Below are 21,780 nucleotides of genomic sequence, written 5' to 3' on the forward strand. Positions count from 1 at the left end.
CGAGGGTGGTAAATTTCAGAAATAAAAACAGATACCAATAGAATTACATTACCGTATATACTCTAGTATAAGCCGACCCGAATATAAGCCGAGGCACCTAATTTTACCACAAAAAACTGGGAAAACATTGACTCCAGTATAAGCCGAGGGTGGTAAATTTCAGAAATAAAAACAGATACCAATAGAATTACATTACCGTATATACTCTAGTATAAGCCGACCCGAATATAAGCCGAGGCACCTAATTTTACAACAAAAAACTGGGAAAACATCGACTCCAGTATAAGCCGAGGGTGGTAAATTTCAGAAATAAAAACAGATACCAATAGAATTACATTACCGTATATACTCTAGTATAAGCCGACCCGAATAAAAGCCGAGGCACCTAATTTTACCACAAAAAACTGGGAAAACATCGACTCCAGTATAAGCCGAGGGTGGTAAATTTCAGAAATAAAAACAGATACCAATAGAATTACATTACCGTATATACTCTAGTATAAGCCGACCCGAATATAAGCCGAGGCACCTAATTTTACCACAAAAAACTGGGAAAACATCGACTCCAGTATAAGCCGAGGGTGGTAAATTTCAGAAATAAAAACAGATACCAATAAAATTACATCAACTGAGGCATCAGTAGATGAAATGTTTTTGAATACAGTAGAGTCTCACTTATCCAAGCTAAACGGGCCGGCAGAAGCTTGGATAAGCGAATATCTTGGATAGTAAGGAGGGATTAAGGAAAAGCCTTTTAAACATCAAATTAGGTTATGATTTTACAAATTAAGCACCAAAACATCATGTTATACAAGAAATTTGACAGAAAAAGTAGTTCAATATGCAGTAATGTTATGTTGTAATTACTGTATTTACGAATTTAGCACCAAAATATCACAATATATTGAAAACATTGACTACAAAAATGCATTGGATAATCCAGAAGCTTGGATAAGCGAGGCTTGGATAAGTGAGACTCTACTGTATTTACATAAAGCTCTAATTTAAGATAAGACTGTCCAACTATTATTATTCTCATCTTCTTCAATGTAAATGTGCTTATGTATCCTTTTAATAATAATAGAGTAAAATAATACATGTAATAATAATAATAATAATAATAATAATAAAAAATACAGGAAAATAATACATGTAATAATAAATTGAGTAAAATAATTAATGCAATAATAATAATAATGAAATCAGAGTGAAATAATAAATGTATTAATAACAATAATAAAAAATAGAGTAAAATAAATGTAATACTAGCAACAATAAAAGAGAAAGATAATAAATATAATAATACCAATAATAATAGCGAAAAATAATAAATGTACCATATATTCTCAAGTATAAGCTGACCTAAATATAAGCCAACCAGGACCCTCACCCGAGTAAAAGCCGAGGGGGCTTTTTCAGTCTTAAAAAAAGGGCTAGAAAACTAGGCTTATACTCGAGTATATACAGTATTTATTTTATTTATTTATATACAGTATTTATATTCCGCCCCCTTCTTTCTCACGGCGGATCACAATGCACATATACATGGCAAAGATTCAATGCCATTAGACATACGACATATATAGACAGACACAGAGGCAATTTAACATTTTTCCAGCTTCCAGCCTCATGAGGGTATGTTCTATTCCGGCCACAGGGGGAGCTGCTGCTTCATCGTCCACTGTGACACCGAGTCCTTGATGAAGTACTTCTTCCTTCTGCACACTGCTGGACGTTTTAATGGTGTCGTAAACTACCGTACATACTCGAGTATAAGCCGAACTGAATATAAGCCGAGGCATCTAATTTTATCACAAAACTGGGAAAACCTATTGACTCGAGTATTAGACGAGGGTGGGAAATGCAGCAGCTACCAGCAAATTTCAAAAATAAAAATAAATATAGATAGTAATAAAATTACATTATTTGGGGCATCAATAGGTTAAATGTTTTTGAATGTTTCCATAAAATTATGATATTATTACCATGATAATAATAATAAGACTTTAATAAGATAAGACTGTCTAAATCTGATTACCTATATCCTTGAGTATAAGCCGACCCGAACATAAGCCAGCCAGGATCCTCATTCGAGTATAAGCCGCGGGGAGCTTTTTCAGCCCTGAAAAACTAGGCTTATGCTCGAGTATATACGGTAGTTAAATTAGCCTCCCCGCATAAAGCAGTACCTAGATTTCCTACTCGACGGATGCAACTGTCTTTCGGGTTGCTTAGGTTAATAACAAGCTAAGCTATGAAATGGTCGGGCACTCAATCCGACCCGGGCTGACTTCACACTCAGGACCTCTCGGTCAGTAGTGATTTATTGCAGCTGGTTACTAACCAGGTGCGCCACAGCCCGGCCCTTGAACTGAAAATCCGGTCAACAAGACTTAACACACAGTATGAATCCAAAGGAGGAGGAACTACTTCTATCTTAATCCTTCTTTGTCCAAAGCGACATAATGTCGCACTCCTGGAAACCAGAAGGTACAATTGGTCCAGCATCCTTATGTACGCAAAGCTTACCTTGTCCGTTTTTCGTCAGAAGCTCATCATCCTTGTACCACGTCACGGTGGAGGCTGGGAAGCCGTTGCGGCTGATGCATTTTGCAATCTGAGAGACAGACTGACAGACTCAAAAACTACGGCATAATAACCTCAAAGTTGCAATTAATTTAATAGCCTGGGACTCAAATCCCTGTCTGAATATTTTACGGGCATTTCAATGAGTCACATTCCCAATAAATTTGCAACACACATCTCTTGGACAAATTATGCCGCTATGTTCTGACACCAACATTTCCACCGACTGTTAGACACAGACAAGTTTGAGAATGTTGCATATTGCTGTTGGAAATACCCGTATAAACTCGAGTATAAGCCGACCCGAATATAAGCCGAGGCACCTAAATACTGGGATAACTTATTGACTCAAGTATAAGCCGAGGGTGGGAAATGCAGCAGCTACGGGTCAATTTCAAAATAAAAATAGATACAGTAGAGTCTCACTAATCCAAGCTAAACGGGCCGGCAGAAGCTTGGATAAGCGAATATCTTGGATAATAAGGAGGGATTAAGGAAAAGCCTATTAAACATCAAATTAGGTTATGATTTTACAAATTAAGCACCGAAACTTCATGTTATACAACAAATTTGACAGAAAAAGTAGTTCAATACGCAGTAATGTTATGTTGTAATTACGGTATTTACGAATTTAGCACCAAAATATCAGGATATATTGGAAACATTGACTACAAAAATGGCTTGGATTATCCAGAGGCTTGGATAAGCGAGGCTTGGATTAGTGAGACTCTACTGTACCAATAAAATTTCGTTAATCGAGGCATCAGTAGGTTAAATGTTTTTGAATATTTACCGTATTTCAAAGAAAAACAATAAACTAGCTCTATAAGTGGAAAAGTAAGGGCAACAAAAACAATATGATATCAACAATAACCTAATAATAATAATAATAATAACAACAACAACAACAACAACAACTTCATTTGGATCCCACCCTATCTCCCCATGGGGACTCAGGCCGGCTTCCAACATACTAACAGGCAAACATTCAATGCTTATATAAACAATGCAGAGCTAGATATAGATCTATAATTATAGATAATAATTTCACATATGCATTTTCCCCTGAAACGTTTGCGAATCCCTGTGTGTGTGTGCATTTCCCCTACAATATTTGCAAGCCCTATATATATATATATATATATATATATATATATATTCATATCTATCTAGACATGTCTATATATATTTGTGTGTTCATTTCCCCCTGTAATATTTACAAGCCCTATATATTGGTAGGTAAGAATATATTAGTATCTATCCAGACAGCTCTCTTTATATAGATATTTGCAGAGACTTGCAAACATATGAGGGTAAATTCATATATTAAAATAATGTATGTATGGCTACAGATACACAGGTACATGGATCTATATGTATAAAGGATTTGCAAAGACCTGCAAACATATGAGGGAAAATTCATATATAAAAATAATGTATATGTATGGCTACAGATACACAGGTACATGGATCTATATGTATAAAGGATTTGCAAAGACCTGCAAACATATGAGCATAAATTCATATATAAAAATAATGTATATGTATGGCTACAGATACACAGGTACATGGATCTATATGTATAAAGGATTTGCAAAGACCTGCAAACATATGAGGTGAAATTCATAAATAAAAATAATGTATATGTATGGCTACAGATACAAAGGTACATGGATCTATATGTATAAAGGATTTGCAAAGACCTGCAAACATATGAGCGTAAATTCATATATAAAAATAATGTATATGTATGGCTACAGATACACAGGTACATGGATCTATATGTATAAAGGATTTGCAAAGACCTGCAAACATATGAGCGTAAATTCATATATAAAAATAATGTATATAGATACACATATAAAGGTACATAGAGATGGCAAAAGCTTGCAAGGGGTTAATGCCTATATATCTGTAGTAGAGTTTAACAAATATTTCAGGGGAAAATGCTTTCATAAGATTAATGAATATATATATATTTTTAATTCCTGACTTGCAAGGGCGTCTTTCTCTTTGCAAAACATTCCCTTGATTAAGAGCGAGGGAGGCTTTGCAAAAGTAAACACACTGATAAGGGAGGAGAAGAGAGAAATAGATCACATATTGCAAGCAATTCCGTTGCAAAACTCGGCTTATCTTCCGAATATATACGGTATATATTTGGGAAATTCAAAACTGGAATAGAATATATGTGGCTAAGAATCCAGGTCAGATCTCAGACACTATGTGTCGGATCAAAGTTACCAGTTAAATGCTTGTAATAATAAATAAATAAATAAAATTCCACAATAAGCAGCAATGTTCTGGTCTGGTTCTTACCTCGTGGTTCTCCGAGTCGGATGCCATGATGCCGCCGTCGGTCTTCTGGATCACAGGAGGTTCTGGAGCTTCTACATGGTGAAAACAGCAAAGGTAGAGTTAGTGGTGAAGAAGAAAGGGGTGAGGCAAGCACTGGTTGGCCTGTACTCGTCCTAGGGTGCATCTACACTGTAGAATTAATGCGCTTTAAGCACCATGGCTCAATGCAGTGCAATCCTGGAAGTTACAGTTTGGCGAAGTACCAACCTTCTTTGGCGGAGAAGGCTAAAGACTCCGAAAAACGACAACTCCAGTGACGCCAAACGACATTATTTCTACAAGGCTGGGCTGTGGCGCAGCTGGTTAGTAGCCAGCTGCAATAAATCACTACTGACCGAGTGGTCATGAGATCGAAGCCTGGGTCGGATTGCGCTCCCAACCATTTAATAGCCTAGCTCGCTGTTTATTTATTTATTTGCGATATTTATATCCCGCCCTTCTCAACCCAAAGGGGACTCAGGGAGGTTTACAAGTATATATACATACAGTATATTATATTATACAACTATATTGCAATACTATTAGTAATATTGCATGTAATATAAATATACAATTATAATAGTGAATTATAATTATTACATTGTATTACATCATAATATTATTATTAACATTACATGAATATACAATATATTATAATACAGTAGAGTCTCACTTATCCAACATAAACGGGCCGACAGAACGTTGGATAAACCAATATGTTGGATAATAAGGAGAGATTAAGAAGAAGCCTATTAAACATTAAATTAGGTTATGATTTTACAAATTAAGCACCAAAACATCATGTTATACAACAAATTTGATAGAAAAAGTAGTTCAATACGCAGTAATGCTATGTAGTAATTGCTGTATTTATGAATTTAGCACCAAAATATCATGATATATTGAAAACATTGACTACAAAAATGGTTTGGATAATCCAGAGGCTTGGATAAGCGAGGCTTGGATAAGTGAGACTCTACTGTACATATACATACAATATATTACATTATACAACTATATTGCAATATTATTAGTAATATTGCATGTAATATAAATATACAATTATAATAGTGAATTATAATTATTACATTGTATTACATCATAATATTATTACTGTATTAACATTACATGTATATACAATATATCATAATATTAGTAAAATATAATATTATTATATATTATTATATCATTAAATTGATACAGGAGACCTAAGCAGCATCGACAGTTGCATCTGTCGAGTAGAAAATTTAGGTACCGCTTTTTGCAGGGAGGCTAATTTAACAAATTTACGACACCATAAAAACTTCCAGCAGAGTGCAGAAAGGAATGAGGAAGTACTCCATCAAGGACTCGGTGTCACAAGTGGTCAATGAAGAAGCAGCTCTCCCTGTGGCCGGAATCGGGCATACCCTCATGAAGCCAGAAGCTGGAAAATGTTAAATTGCCTCTGTTTCTTTTCTATATGTGGTATGTGTAAAATGGCATTGAATGTTTGCGATGTATATGTGCATTGTGATCCGCCCTGAGTCCCCTTCGGGGTGAGAAAGAAGGGCGGAATATGAATACTGTAAATAAATAAATACAATGTGGATGCATCTGAAACTGCGACAAGACGTTCTCCATCCTCACTTCCAACAGCTTCTAGTCTCATACGTGTCATTCTACATTGACATGGGTTATGTCTTCCAACTCTCGGACTCCATGATCTCCATCCATGATCTCCATCCATGGAGCCCTCAGGAGGACTTCCAACTTCAGGACTCCATGACCTTCCTGTCCATGATCTCCATTGCCTTCAACCTTCTACAGTTCTCCTCCTTCAACCATCTCTCCCTGGAGCTGACTCCTAAAACTGCCTCTCTTCTAGTACCTTAAAGTTATCTTAAAGTTCCTTTGGGTCTCCATTACAACGGGAAAGCAGGGTATAAATATAATGTTCCCAAAGACTTGGACATGGAGATGAATAGGATGGTGGCCCCAAAACTACTCACTGGAGACTCGCAGCTCGGTCCGGTTCTCGCCAGCGCCCAGACTGCCCAGGCCCACCTGGCAGACGTAGACCTTGCCGTCCTTCAAGTGAACGTCGCTGATTTTGAGGGAAAAGTTGGACAAGATGCTGAGCCGGTCCTTGTACTTGGGATCCTTGTTTTGCTCCACGTTTTGGATCATGGAGATGATCAGCTTCCGCGAATGCTTCTCCATCTGGAACACCAGGAAAAATAACAACAAAGGGGTCAACAAATAGATGGGTCGGATCTTCTCATCCACAGATGCCAACTCAACATCAAGGGAAATATTCATTATCCCAGAAGGATCTCAGCATCCAAAGAACCAGTCAAGAAATAAGTTTAATTAGAACTAAGAAACTTTGCTTTTGTTATTGCAACTCCCCAAACTCTTCTACCAATGCTTTGGGATTATGGGAGTTGTGGACCAAATAATAAAGAGGAATGTTTCCTACCTCTTCTTCCAATCATTAATGAAACCTAACTACCGTATATACTCGAAGATAAGCCGAGTTTTTCAGCCCTTATTTATGAGCTGAAAAGGCCTCCCCAGGTCAAGCCAGCAACGGAGCCTGGAGGCTGTTGCTTGCAATATATGATACATTTATCTCTCCTCTTATCCTTCCTTATCAGTGTTTACTTTTCCAAAGCCTCCCTTGCTCTTAACCAAGGGAATATTTTGATAAGAGAAAGAAACCCTTGCAAGTCAGGAAGAATACCTATTAATCTTATAAAAACATTTCCCCTGAAATATTTGTTAATCTCTGCTACAGATATATAAGCATTTCCACCCGCAAGCCTTTGCAATCCCTATGTACCTATATATTTGTATTTATCTATCTATATACATAAATTTTATATATGAATTTCCCCCTCATATATTTGCAAGTCTTTGCAAATCCTATAAACATACAGATATGTAGAGATTTCAATATACCTGTACATCTGTATCTATGTGCATACATTATTTTATATATATACTAGCTGTGCCCGGCCACGCGTTGCTGTGGCTTAGTCTGGTGGTGTTGGTCAGTCTACATTAGGTTGTATTGATGCTGTGACCTCCACCCTTCTTTATACTCACATTAGTAGTAGTATTTGAAATCTGTTACCTTCTTCGGTTTTTGTGTTGATTGATAATTGCTTGAGATCCCTGTTGTCTTTGGTTTGTTGTTAATTGTAATGTCTGATTCTGCTGAGTGCGGTTTATATTTTTATTGTGGTACCATAGTCTTTTTTTTCTTTTGCCTGTGTAGGTGTTTATTATTATTGTTGTTGTAGTGGTCATGAAGGTTGGATAAGTTAGATGCTACTGTATTATTTTTTGGAGGCCCAGTGTAGCACTGACTGGCCTCTCAGCCTCAGTGCCTGGCTGTTTCTTGCCTGTGATGGTGTTGATTCTTATTGTTGTTGTTGTTGTTGTTGTTGTTGTCATTGTTATTATTGTAATTGTTTTTTTGGAGGCCAAGTGTGAATGTAGGGATTGGGGAGGTGGATGAGTTGTGTTGTCAAATTTTGTATTTGTTATAGTCACAATGCGTTGTTGTGATTTTTGTGGGTCCGGATTGTGGTTTTGTGGTGTGGTTGTGTTGTTACAACCGGGAGGCAAGGCTTTTGCATTGTTTTGCCAAGTTTTGTATTTCTGGGGCGTTTAGTTGTGTTGTTATAGTCACGATGCGTTGTTGTGAGTTTTGTGGGTCCGGATTGTGGTTTTGTGGTGTGGTTGTGTTGTTACAACCGGGAGGCAAGGCTTTTGCGTTGTGTTGTTAAGTTTTATATTTCTGGGGCGTTTAGTTGTGTGCCAAGTTTCGTATTTCTGGGGCGTTTAGTTGTGTTGTTATAGTCACGATGCCTTGTTGTGAGTTTTATGGGGCCTGATTGTGGTTTTGTGGCGTGGTTGTGTTGTTACAACCTGGAGGGAAGGCTTTTGCGTTGTTTTGCCAAGTTTCGTATTTCTGGGGCGTTTAGTTGTGTTGTTACAGTCACGATGCGTTGTTGTGAGTTTTGTGGGTCCTGTGTGGTTTTGTGGTGTGGTTGTGTTGTTACAACTGGGAGGCAAGGCTTTTGCATTGTGTTGCCAAGTTTCGTATTTCTGGGGCGTTTAGTTGTGTTGTTATAGTCATGATGCGTTGTTGTGAGTTTTGTGGGTCCTGTGTGGTTTTGTGGTGTGGTTGTGTTGTTACAACTGGGAGGCAAGGCTTTTGCATTGTGTTGCCAAGTTTTGTATTTCTGGGGCGTTTAGTTGTGTTGTTATCGCATGATGCGTTGTTGTGAGTTTTGTGGGTCCGGATTGTGGTTTTGTGGTGTGGTTGTGTTGTTGTAACCTGGAGGCAAGCCTTTTGCATTGTGTTGCCAAATTTCGTATTTCTGGGATGTTTAGTTTTGTTGTTATAGTCACTGCGCAAACAACTTTATCATTTTATATATATAGATTGCAAATATTGCTGGAGGGAAATGCACATATATAGAGAGAGAGGATTTGCAAACGTTTCGGGGGAAATGCATATGTGAAATTTGTATATATAATTATAGATCTATATCTAGCTCTGCATTGTTTATATAAGCATTGAATGTTTGCTTGCTACTATGTTGGAAGCTGGCCTGTGTCCCCATGGGGACAGTATACAAATGATAATAATAATAATAATAATAATAATAATAATAATAATAATAATAATGAAATCCAGCATATCTATCTTGTTTGCTGTACCATAATAAAAAATAATAATAATAATAATAATAATAATAATAACTTCATTATTAAAAGATTAAAGGTGCATTTTCCACCCTCGTCTTATACTCGAGTCAATAAGTTATCCCAGTTTTTTGTGGTAAAATTAGGTGCCTCAACTTCTATTAGGGTCGTCTTATACTCGAGCATATACAGTATTTTAATGTCTGGGATTCCATTCCTACCCTTGAGGATTACGCTTTGACAAGACAGGACTTGCCTCGGAGCAGACATGCACAGACTTGTATGTTCGTATGACGTTTTAATGGCTATTATATATTACCTTGAACTAACCATTCTAGAAAATTAAGTTTTTATATATATATATATATATATATATATATATATATATATATATATATATATTATGTGCCTTTCAAACCAGTGTCTGACTACAGGCAATATTTACAGAAAAATATTGAAAATGCAACATTTAGTTTTTAACCACCTACCACCCAACATTTGCTTTTTTGGGAATTCTCTGAACCACGGTTATGATTATTATTCTAGGATTCTATGGCTGTAATAGATAAATTATTATTAGGTTACTGTGAGTTTTCCGGGCTGTATGCCCACGTTCCAGAAGCATTCTCTCCTGATGTTTCGCCCACATCTATGGGGTTGTAAGGTCTGTTGGAAACTAGGACAAGGAAGGTTGATATATCTGTGGAATGATGTCCAGGGTGGGAGAAAAAAAAAAAAAGAATTATTGTCTGTTTGAGGCCGGTGTGAATGCTGCAAATGGCTACCTTGATTAGCACTGAATGGCCTTGCAGCTTCAAAGTCTGGCTGCTTCACTCAACACTAAAAAAAAAAAAAGGAATTCCAGACAGGAAACGATCAGGGCCAGCTAACACCTCCCAACTAAGGATTCTCCCAGCAAGGAAGCAGCCAGGCTTTGAAGCTGCAAGGACATTCAATACCAATCAACATTCATGCTTGCCTCAAGCAGACAAGAGTTCTTTCCCTGTAATGTAATGTATGTGTTGTTTTATTATTGAAAACCGCCCTAAGTCCCATTCGGGAGATAGGGCGGTATATAAATAAATTATTATTATTATTATCCCACCGTGGACATCATTCCACAGATATATAAACCCCACTTGCCTAGTTCCCAAAAGATCTCACAACCTCTGAGGATGCTGCCCATAGATGTGGGCGAAACATCAGGAGAGAATGCTTCCGGAACATGGCCATGCAGCCTGGTAAACTCACAGCAACCCAGTGATTCTAGCCAAGAAATTCTTCAATAACAAATTACAGTAGAGTCTCACTTATCCAACATAAACAGGCCGGCAGAACGTTAGATAAGTGAAAATGTTGGATAATAAGGAGGGATTAAGAAAAAAAATATTACATTATGATTTTACAAATTAAGCAACAAAACACCATGTTTAACAACAAATTTGACAGAAAAAGTAGTTCAATACGCAGTAATGCTATGTAGTAATTACTGTATTTACGAATTTAGCACCAAAATATCATGATGTATTGAAAACATTGACTACAAAAATGCCTTGGATAATCCAGAACGTTGGATAAGTGAGACTCTACTGTATTATTATTACAGTACAGTAGAGTCTCACTTATCCAACACTCGCTTATCCAACATTCTGGATTATCCAACGCATTTTTGTAGTCAATGTTTGCACAAAAATGTTCACAAAATATCACAATACAAAACAGTAACAATATACAATACATCAATAAACAATAACATGCACCAATTGTAATATTTGCACATTAACCAAAAAGAATAAAAACACACTTAAGAGTTTAAAAACAGTGAGGTAGTAATAGTAGATTAGCAAAGTGCACATTATAGGTTGTACAGTAGAGTCTCACTTATCCAACATTTGCTGATCCAACGTTCTGGATTATCCAACGCATTTTTGTAGTCAATGTTTTCAATACATTGTGATATTTTGGTGCTAAATTCGTAAATACAGTAATGACTACATAGCATTACTGCGTACTGAACTATTTTTTCTGTCAAATTTGTTGTGTAACATGATGTTTTGGTGCTTAATTTGTAAAATCATAACCCAATTTGATGCTTAATAGACTTTTCCTTAACCCCTCCTTATTATCCAACGTATTCGCTTATCCAACATTCTGACGGCCCGTTTATGTTGGATAAGTGAGACTCTACTGTATTTTCTCTCTGGGAATGAATTGCCACACGGTGGCAGCATTGGGTTTTCTCGGCCAGAAATGTGTATTAACTCTTTTCAGCAAACCACCATCTGGGTTTCATAGGAGAAGCTTTGAGATTATACAGACAGAAATCATCAACAGGCAGGAATCAATAGCCGTGGCCGACGTAACCGTTGCATGGGCTCAACTAGTCCACAAAATGCCAAAGAGGTTTATAAAGTGAAGTTAGGGAGGATGAAGATATCATGCAACGGTGCTACTGCAACAAAGAGGTTGCATGACTCAGAAGCTGGCATCCTTTGTCAAGGCAACTCACCGCATGCCAGTGGACGTAAGTGTAGTTGGCATTTTCCGGGACGGAGAAACGGCATTCGATGAGAGCCGTCTTCCCAATTTCTGCCTCCACCGTTTCGGGCGTAAAGACGTCCAAATTCCCATGCGCCCCTAAAATAGAGAGACAAGGCAAGACATGAAGAGGTGCAGCAATGCCAACAATCCTGCTTCCAAAATGGATTGTTATTCTCTATATATATAAAAGAGTGATGGCATCACGGCAACCCACAAAACAACAAAACTCCAGCCCCCCCCCAACCTCGAAATTTGACAACACAACCCATCATCCACGGCTCTAGGTTGATACAACAAAAAGAAAAGAAATATAAAGTCCTAATTAGAGAGAGAGGAATAATTGCTTTTATCCAATTGCTGCCATTTAGAAGGCTAAGCTCCTCCAACTTGGTCTCCTAGCAACCCAATAAAAAATAATTAAAACACTAAAAAATAATTTAAAACACTAAAAAATTAAGACAATAAAATACTATAATAACAGAAAATAACTAAAAATAATACAAGAAAATAATAAAATATAATAAATAAAAAGATAACTTACAATAAAATTAATAAAAAATACAAATAACGTCAAATAAAAATTACACAACAATTTTTAACCAATACCACCACCACTTTGCCACAGCAACGCGTGGCCGGGCACAGCTAGTTATTCTATAATAACTATCAATATTAACATTTTGCTATTACAGTAGAGTCTCACTAATCCAAGCCTCGCTTATCCAAGCCTCTGGATAATCCAAGCCATTTTTGTAGTCAATGTTTTCAATATATCATGATATTTTGGTGCTAAATTTGTAAATACAGTAATTACAACATAACATTAATAACGTAACAGCAATTACTGCATAACATTGCTGTGTATTGAACTGCTTTTTCTGTCAAATTTGTTGCATAACATGATGTTTTGGTGCTTAATTTGTAAAATCATAACCTAATTTGATGTTTAATATTTATTTACTTATTTATTTACAGGATTTATATTCTGCCCTTCTCACCCCGAAGGGGACTCAGGGCGGATTACAATGAACACATATATGGCAAACATGCTTATCCGCTATTGCAACCTCATTGTTTTTAATTCGATGTTTTAATACCGTGTTGCGTTTTTTTCGGCTGCTGTGTATATATTATTATTGGTTTTTATTATTGTTCTTTGATGTTTCATATTTTATTTTATCATTGTTTTGTATCTGATTTTGCTGTGAGCCGCCCCGAGTCCCCTTCGGGGGAGATGGAGGCGGGATATAAATAAACTTATTATTATTATTTATTATTAAACATTCAATGCCAACAGACAAACAACATACAGTGTAGACAAACACAGAGGCATTTAACATTTTTCCAGCTTCACGATTCCGGCCACAGGGGGAGCTGTTGCTTTACAGTCCACTAGTGGCTGTACTTCCTCATTCCTTTCCTTGTGTTTTGCTGGCAGTTTTTTATGGTGTTGTAAATTAGTTAAATTAGCCTCCCGCATAAAGCGTACCTAAATCTCCCTACTAGACAGATGCAACTGTCTTTCGGGGCTGCATAGGTCAACAGCAAGCCGGGCTATTTAATGGTTGGGGGCTTAACCCGACCCGGGCTTTGAACACATGACCTTTCGGTCAGTAGTGATTTATTGCAGCTGGTTACTAGCCAGCTGCGCCACAACCCGGCCCTCCTTATTATCCAAGATATTCGCTTATCCAAGCTTCTGCCGGCCCGTTTAGCTTGGATAAGTGAGACTCTACTGTATATATATATATATATATATATATATATATATATCAACTAGCTGTGCCCGGCCACGCGTTGCTGTGGCGAAGTATGGTGGTATGGGAAATAAAGTATTGAGGAATTGGTGGTACAGTAGAGTCTCGCTTATCCAACATAAATGGGCCGGCAGAACATTGGATAAGCGAATATGTTGGATAATAAGGAGAGATTAAGAAAAAGCCTATTAAACATCAAAATAGGTTATGATTTTACAAATTAAGCACCAAAACATCATGTTATACAACAAATTTGATAGAAAAAGTAGTTCAATACACAGTAATGTTATGTAGTAATTACTGTATTTACGAATTTAGCACCAAAATATCACAATGCATTGAAAACATTAACTACAAAAATGTGTTGGATAATCCAGAATGTTGGATAAGTGAGACTCTACTGTAGTGAAGGTAGCTGTGTGAAAGGGCCTTGAGTCTACACTGCCATATAATCCAGTTAAAATCAGATAATCTGTATTTTATAGGTAGTGTGGAAGAGGCCTAAGTGAGGCCTAACTCTGCCTGTCCCCTGGGCTGAATGGGTTGTTAGGAGACCAAGTGGGCGGAGCTTAACCTTCTAACTGGCAGCAATTGGATAAAAACAATTCTTCCTCTCCTTCTAATTAGGACTTTATTTTTCTTTTCTTTTTGTTGTATGAACGTAGAGGCATGGATGAGGGGTTGTGCTGCCAAGTTTAGTGTTTCTGGGATGTGTAGTTTTGTTGTTTTGTCCTAGGCCGAAATTTCATTACCCTTTTATATATATAGAAGATTTAAGATATGTAACGTATGGTTAAAACACACATTAAAATCACCCAAACCAATAAAATGTCAATTTAAAATATACACAGGTGGAGGAAACTGTAGGTACTGATCTCATTAGGTTATATTGCACAGCTGTCATCCAAAATCTATTGATAAAGAACAACATAATGCAAAAAGTTGAGTAATTGCATTGTATCTCCCCATTTATGGCACAAATATGGTCACAACGGAGTAGGAACCCTTCCTATGAGTCACATAACTGGCTTCTTTCCAGAATTTGGCCGAGTTTCGTATTCTTTTTTGGGGACGAAGGAAGGGGAAGAAGAGAGAGGGGAGCAGCTGGGTTTCCTCCAAAACACTCCGAAAAGACCATTGCGGCTGTTTCCGTCCATCGCAACGAGGCGGAAACTGGCAGAAGTCAACTCTCCAGATGCTGTTTGTAAGGGAACAAACAGGTGGGCAGCCGGGGACGAGGCACAAGGGGGGCTTTATTCCGCAAAGGGCAAGGCTCCCAAAACCTCTCCGGTTACCAGCCCTTCATCCCAGTCCCGTTCCACCCATCCCACCATTGCATGGGTTCAATTCGAGCCGTTGTATTGCTAAGTTGGAGTTGTATTCAATTGCACCGTCACGCATCCGGACACACAATGCATATGTCCAGGTGCATATCTGGACATACCATGCATATTATCCAAAATGCTTCCAACCATTCTGGATTTGTGACTTTTCAACATATTGGAATATTTTCTCATAGACATATAAATATATACACACACATACATATACTTGTATGGATTTTGGAATAATTGCATATACAGCGAAGTTGGAGTTGTACTCAATGGCACCGTCACACATCCGGAGACACAATGCATACATCTGAACAACCCCTTATACGAAATTCTTCCAACCAGAAGGATTCTGGATTTGGGACTTTTTGACATAGTGGAATATTTATTCACAGACACACACACACATATACATACACATACATATTTGTATGGATTTTGGAATAGTTGCATACATAGCGAAGTTGGAGTTGTACTCAATTGAACCATCCTGCATCTGGACACACAATGCACCTGGACACACAATGCACCTGGACACACAGTGCATCTGGACACAAAATGCATCTGGACACACAATGCACCTGGACACACAATGCACCTGGACACACAATGCACCTGGACACAGAGTGCATCTGGACACAAAATGCATCTGGACACACAATGCACCTGGACACACAATGCACCTGGACACACAATGCACCTGGACACACAGTGCATCTGGACACAAAATGCATCTGGACACACAATGCACCTGGACACACAATGCACCTGGACACACAATGCACCTGGACACAGAGTGCATCTGGACACAAAATGCATCTGGACACACAGTGTAGCTGGACACACAATGCATCTGGACACACAATGTATCTGGACACATAATGCATACGTCTGAATATCCTTTATCCAAAATGCTTCAAACCGGATTTGAGACTTTTTAAAATACTGGAATATTTACTTATAGACACACACACACACACACACACACAAACCTGTATGGGTTTTGGAATAGTAGCATATACAGCGAAGTTAGCGTTGTACTCAATTGCACCTTCCTGCATCTGGACACAATGCATAAGTCTAAACATCCTTTATCCAAAATGCTTCAAACTGGATTTGGGACTTTTTAATATATTGGAATATTTACTCATAGACATACACAAACACACACACACACACACACACACACACACACTTGTATGCATTTTGGAATAGTGTAATATACAGTGAGGTTAGCGTTGTACTCAATTGCACCGTCCTGCATCTGGACACACAATGCATACGTCTGAACATGCCTATTTTTAGTGCAACTTTTGAAAATATTAAATATGAAAACACAATTAAGTCAGAAGCAATTTGAAACCACTGGTAATAAAAAGGGCAGCACCCCTTCCTTGCAGCAAAGCAGCTGCTAAAAGCAGACACGAAGGGAAAGGTCTTGGAGGATCGGATTTCGGAATGATCCCGGCATCCAACGCAATGCTTATAAAACTATCAATTTGCATTCACAAAACCGGGATGTTTTAGTGTGCATCTACACTGTGGAATTAATGCAGTTCGACAACACTTGAACTCCTGTTGCTCAATGCAATGGAATCCAAGGAGTTGCAGTTCCCAATATTCTTTCTTTATAGCCTTCTCTACTAAAGACGGCTGGTGGAGAACTATAAAGTCTTTCCAAACTGCTTCTGCAACCTGAATTACAGTAATGCTGGAAAAATAGAATTGGAGTGGGGAGGATTGGCTCTTCTGGGACCTATTCGGGACTTGGGAGAGATTTTTAAATAGAGTCTGGATAGCCATCTGCCGGGAGGGATCAGATTTGTGTCTGAAGAGGGTTGGACTGTGTTCTGTCACGCGCTGGGCCTGCAACTATTGTCTTTTGTATAGGACGTATACTTTATGCCCAGCGGGAAGCCAGGGTGCCTAAAGACAGGTTCTTGAGGATGTTCCTGAAAGAGATGGTCTTTTGAGTCTTTAATGAAATAACAAAGTCTTTATTGATGGACAAATAATAAATCTTCAAGGAGTCAAATAACACTTCACGGTTTCGTTAATAAACTGTTGGCTTTTCAATCTTGTCCCCAGGGGACGTGCAATTGGCTTGGGATAACTATATTTTCTCTGTAAGAAGAAAAACCCCTTATAACCTCTCCCAGGCTGTCTATCATACGGACCTAGCTGATGTGGGACCTACTACCGATTCCAAATGCGTCTGGATATCGAGTGGACCTACCAACCAAGGCTTGCAGATGTTTCAGCTGGGGTTCCATGGATCTGTGATGCTGTTCTCTCTCTGAGGTTTCTTTGGAAACTTTAGGGCTGTTTCCCTCAGGAGCTGTGAGGCTGAGAGGCTGTAAGCTCTCAGCCAGAGCTTTTGGGACCTTTTCCCTGGAATTTCTGTTTCTGTTTTCTCGGATGATCTATATCCCCGGATGTTATTGAGATATGAAGCTTTTCTACGGGATGAGCTGGTCTATGTCCTATAGCTTAGCTTACTTAAGAGAGACTGACTTAAAAATGGCTCCTTCCCTCCCAGAGCCCCAAACAAGGGGCGGAATCAAACTTAATGATGATGGACAGGCGGCCTGTCCTATGACTGCAAACATTAGCAGAAAGAAAATAAAGTTGCAGCTTCTGGCACAGCCGTACCAGCACAGACTGGATGGCCTTTGGGGATCCCACCCGACTCTAGGAATTGTATGAACTCACAAGCCTCCTGCAATGGAGAGACTTGCCTCTGGGCTGAAACTAGATCTCCTCTGCAAAAAAAAAAAAAAAAAGAACCAGAAAGAAACCCTGCTGAGTTGGCAGTTCTTTCACGGACGCTTTTGATACACCCCAAAAATGTTCCCGAGGGGTTCGAGAGGAGCAAACGAATGCAAAGGTGAGCCGGCGGTTGGGCGTCTTCCCGGCTTGCAAAGTAATGGAGCCTCTGGCTGGAGTCCAGGAGAGAAGTAATGGCTACGAATCGATCCGATGCAAGGCGCAGACCCCGGGGAGAGGAGGAGGAAGGCTACAACATCCTGTTAACAACGTATAAAACAGAGAAACCGGACCGAGGGGAGAAGAAGGCCACCGTGGCCGTAAAAGATCTCCTTTGTTCCTCAAGGATGGATGTCCCCGTTCCCCAAGGTTAGGGTAGGATCACGTCTGCCTTTTTTGTGCTGCGTCAGGTGAAGCATGTCATTAAACGGATTGAAGAATTGGCAACACAAAGTCAGGACTGGCAGCGCCGACTTTTGAAACGCATCCAATGAGTTTGGGTGCATTCACCCGATTCGTGGCACAGAAACGAAATGCAAAAAGTATGAACACTATCTAAGGGGATCGTCATCGGGAACGGGGCACGGCTAAAGACCCATTCAGTGCAGGAAACTGCCTTTAGGGTGATGTCATATATTTTTGGCACAAAAGGTGCATGATCAGAAGTGCTGGAGCTGATGGGAAAGACAACGAGAAATGCTTTGCTTTGCAAACAGAGGTGACAGGTGAAGGCTTCCAAACTCTGAGCTGGAGGATCTAGCACATTCCTAGACTATTTCCATGGCAAACAGAAGCACGGATTATAGTTATAGGGGTTTAATGTATTTGGATATCAAAAACATTCTGTTTTCACACCCTGAAGTCGAGCCTCTGGTGGCCTAGGGGATAAAAGTCTCGTGACTTGAAGGTTGGGTTGCTGACTTGAAAACTGCCAGGGAGAGCGCAGATGAGCTCCCTCTATCAGCTCCAGCTCCATGCGGGGACATGAGAGAAGCCTCCCACAAGGATGGTAAAAACATCAAAACATTCGGGCGTCCCCTGGGCAACTTCCTTGCAGACGGCCAATTCTCTCACTCCAGAAGCCACTTCAGTTGCTCCTGACACAAAAAAAACCCCCTGAAGTTGACTTTTGGGCACTTTGGTTCACTTGGGTTTGTTTTTAAGCATGGGACGGGATCCGGAAGGAAGTAAACTGGGTGCCAAACACGATAAATAATTTTATTTAGTTTGAATTTAACTGGTAAAGTCAATTGGACCTCAAGTTTGCCAGTCACTCCAAAGTTACAAGCAAATTGACTACAAGGAAATAACAACAACAACAACCTCAATCAATATACATAGGTTTGCTACAGGGGAATAATAATAATATCTTTAATAAATATACACAGGAAGACTATAACGATGATGATGATGATGAAGATAATAATGAGCATGCAAAGGTACTGTGGGACTTCCGAATTCAGACTGACAAAGTTCTGGAACACAACACACCAGACATCACAGTTGTGGAAAAGAACAAGGTTTGGATCATTGATGTTGCCATCCCAGGTGACAGTCGCATTGACGAAAAACAACAGGAAAAAACTCAGCCGCTATCAGGAACTCAAGATTGAACTTCAAAGACTCTGGCAGAAACCCACGCAGGTGGTCCCGGTGGTAATCGGCACATTGGGTGCCGTGCCAAAAGATCTCAGCCGGCATTTGGAAACAATAGACATTGACAAAATTACGATCTGCCAGCTGCAAAAGGCCACCCTACTGGGATCTGCACGCATCATCCGAAAATACATCACACAGTCCTAGACACTTGGAAAGTGTTCGACTTGTGATTTTGTGATACGAAATCCAGCATATCTATCTTGTTTGCTGTGACATAATAAAATAAATTATCCTTAATTAATATACATAAGTTGGCTAAAATGGAATAATAATAAAGGTGATATCCTTCATCAATACACAGAGGTTGGTCTCCAGGGAACAACAACAACGCATGCTGGGAGAATGATGGGAATTGTGGTCCAGAACATATAATTTCCAGTACATTTTGGCCATTTCAGGCCAACGAAGCAATAGGGTTAAGGAAACATATGAAGCTTGAGCTGAGCTGCTGTAACATAGGAAATCCTTAATGGACTACGATCCGGTGGAGATAAGGAGCTTTGTCTCCGCCTGAGAGAGAGAAGGATGAGGCCAGTTTTCTTTCCGAACGGCTCCTGCAACCCCATTAACTATAACGCAGGATCGATATCCCCTACATTTAGCCATAAGGCCATTACAAACCTCCGCCGCAGCAAAGCTATTCCTGTCCCAAGGTCGAGGAGTCTCATCAGCTCATGAAAATCCCCCAGATTTCCAAGAAATCGCTCACTTGGCAAGCTCCGTCTGCATGTTGTGCGAATCAGTGAACTTTGGTTAGAGATCTCGTATATTTTGATATGGATCCCAGTCCCAAACCTGAGTAGCATATTCGAAAATACTCAGATGCTTCTTGAATGTTAGAAAACCATCATCAACTTGTGTCATATGAATTTCGTAGTGTTGACTTTAAAGGAGTTATCCGAGGTGCTGAACTTGCTTTGGTCACTTGTTTGCTACCTTGGAGAGCTCCTTTCAAGTCTGGATGCATTTTCCCTTGCTGTTACGGAAGAAAGGACTGTTGATTCTTCAATTAGTCTTAAATAATAATAATAATAATAATAATAATAATAATAATAATAATAATGTATATACTCGAGTATAAGCCTAGTTTTTCAACCCTTTTTTAAAGACTGAAAAAGCCCCCCTTGGCTTATACTCGGGTGAGGGTCCTGGTTGGCTTATATTTGGGTCAGCTTATACTCAAGAATATATGGTTCATTAATTATTTTTCTCTATTATTGTTGCTAATATTACATTTATTTTATTCTATTATTATTAATACATTTATTATTTCACTCTGATCTTATTATTATTATTGCATTTATTATTTTACTCTATTTATTATTACATGTATTATTTTCCTGTATTTATTATTATTATTACATGTATTATTTTCCTGTATTTATTATTATTATTACAGTAGAGTCTCACTTATCCAACATAAACGGGCCGGCAGAACGTTGGATAAGCGAATATGTTGGATAATAAGGAGAGATTAAGGAAAAGCCTATTAAACATTAAATTAGGTTATGATTTTACAAATTAAGCACCAAAACATCATGTTTAACTACAAATTTGACAGAAAAAGTAGTTCAATACGCAGTAATGTTATGTTGAAATTACTGTATTTACAAATTTAGCACCAAAATATTACGATATATTGAAAACATTGACTACAAAAATGCGTTGGATAATCCAGAACGTTGGATAAGCGAGTGTTGGATAAGTGAGACTCTACTGTACATGTATTATTTTACTCTATTATTATTAAAAGGATACATAGGCACATTTATATTGAAGAAGATGAAAATAATGATTTGATCAGAGTCTTATCTTAAATTACAGTTTGATGTAAAGATTCCAAAACATTTAACCTACTGATGCCTCAATTGATGTAATTTTATTTGTATCTCTTTTTATTTCTGAAATTTACCACTCTCGGCTTATACTGGAGTCAATGTTTTCCCAGTTTTTTTGTGATAAAATTAGGTGCCTCGAGTATACTCGAGTATATACGGTATATTAAGCCCTTCTTTCTCACCCTGAAGGGGACTCAGAGCGGATCACAATGCAAACAAATGGGAAATTTAGGTACCACTTTATGCGGGGAGGCTAATTTAACT

The 21,780-nt window shown here is 38.5% G+C and overlaps 1 protein-coding gene across 4 annotated transcripts in view; it reads right to left on the reverse strand.

The window, feature by feature from the left end:
* mcam (melanoma cell adhesion molecule) overlaps positions 1–21,780 on the reverse strand; it is a 64,845-nt gene that overhangs the window by 23,181 nt on the left and 19,884 nt on the right. For all 4 annotated transcript variants that reach the window (XM_062961157.1, XM_062961155.1, XM_062961156.1 and 1 more), the window contains exons 2-5: positions 12,134–12,261; positions 6,915–7,125; positions 4,906–4,976; positions 2,530–2,617 (exon numbers count right to left, since the gene is read on the reverse strand). In XM_062961157.1, coding sequence (XP_062817227.1) covers positions 2,530–2,617; positions 4,906–4,976; positions 6,915–7,125; positions 12,134–12,261 — 498 coding nt within the window. The remainder of the gene's footprint in view (positions 1–2,529; positions 2,618–4,905; positions 4,977–6,914; positions 7,126–12,133; positions 12,262–21,780) is intronic.

The sequence above is a fragment of the Anolis carolinensis genome, unplaced genomic scaffold (assembly GCF_035594765.1).
Source record: "Anolis carolinensis isolate JA03-04 unplaced genomic scaffold, rAnoCar3.1.pri scaffold_8, whole genome shotgun sequence".
In the NCBI taxonomy this organism is placed as follows: Eukaryota; Metazoa; Chordata; class Lepidosauria; order Squamata; family Dactyloidae; genus Anolis; species Anolis carolinensis.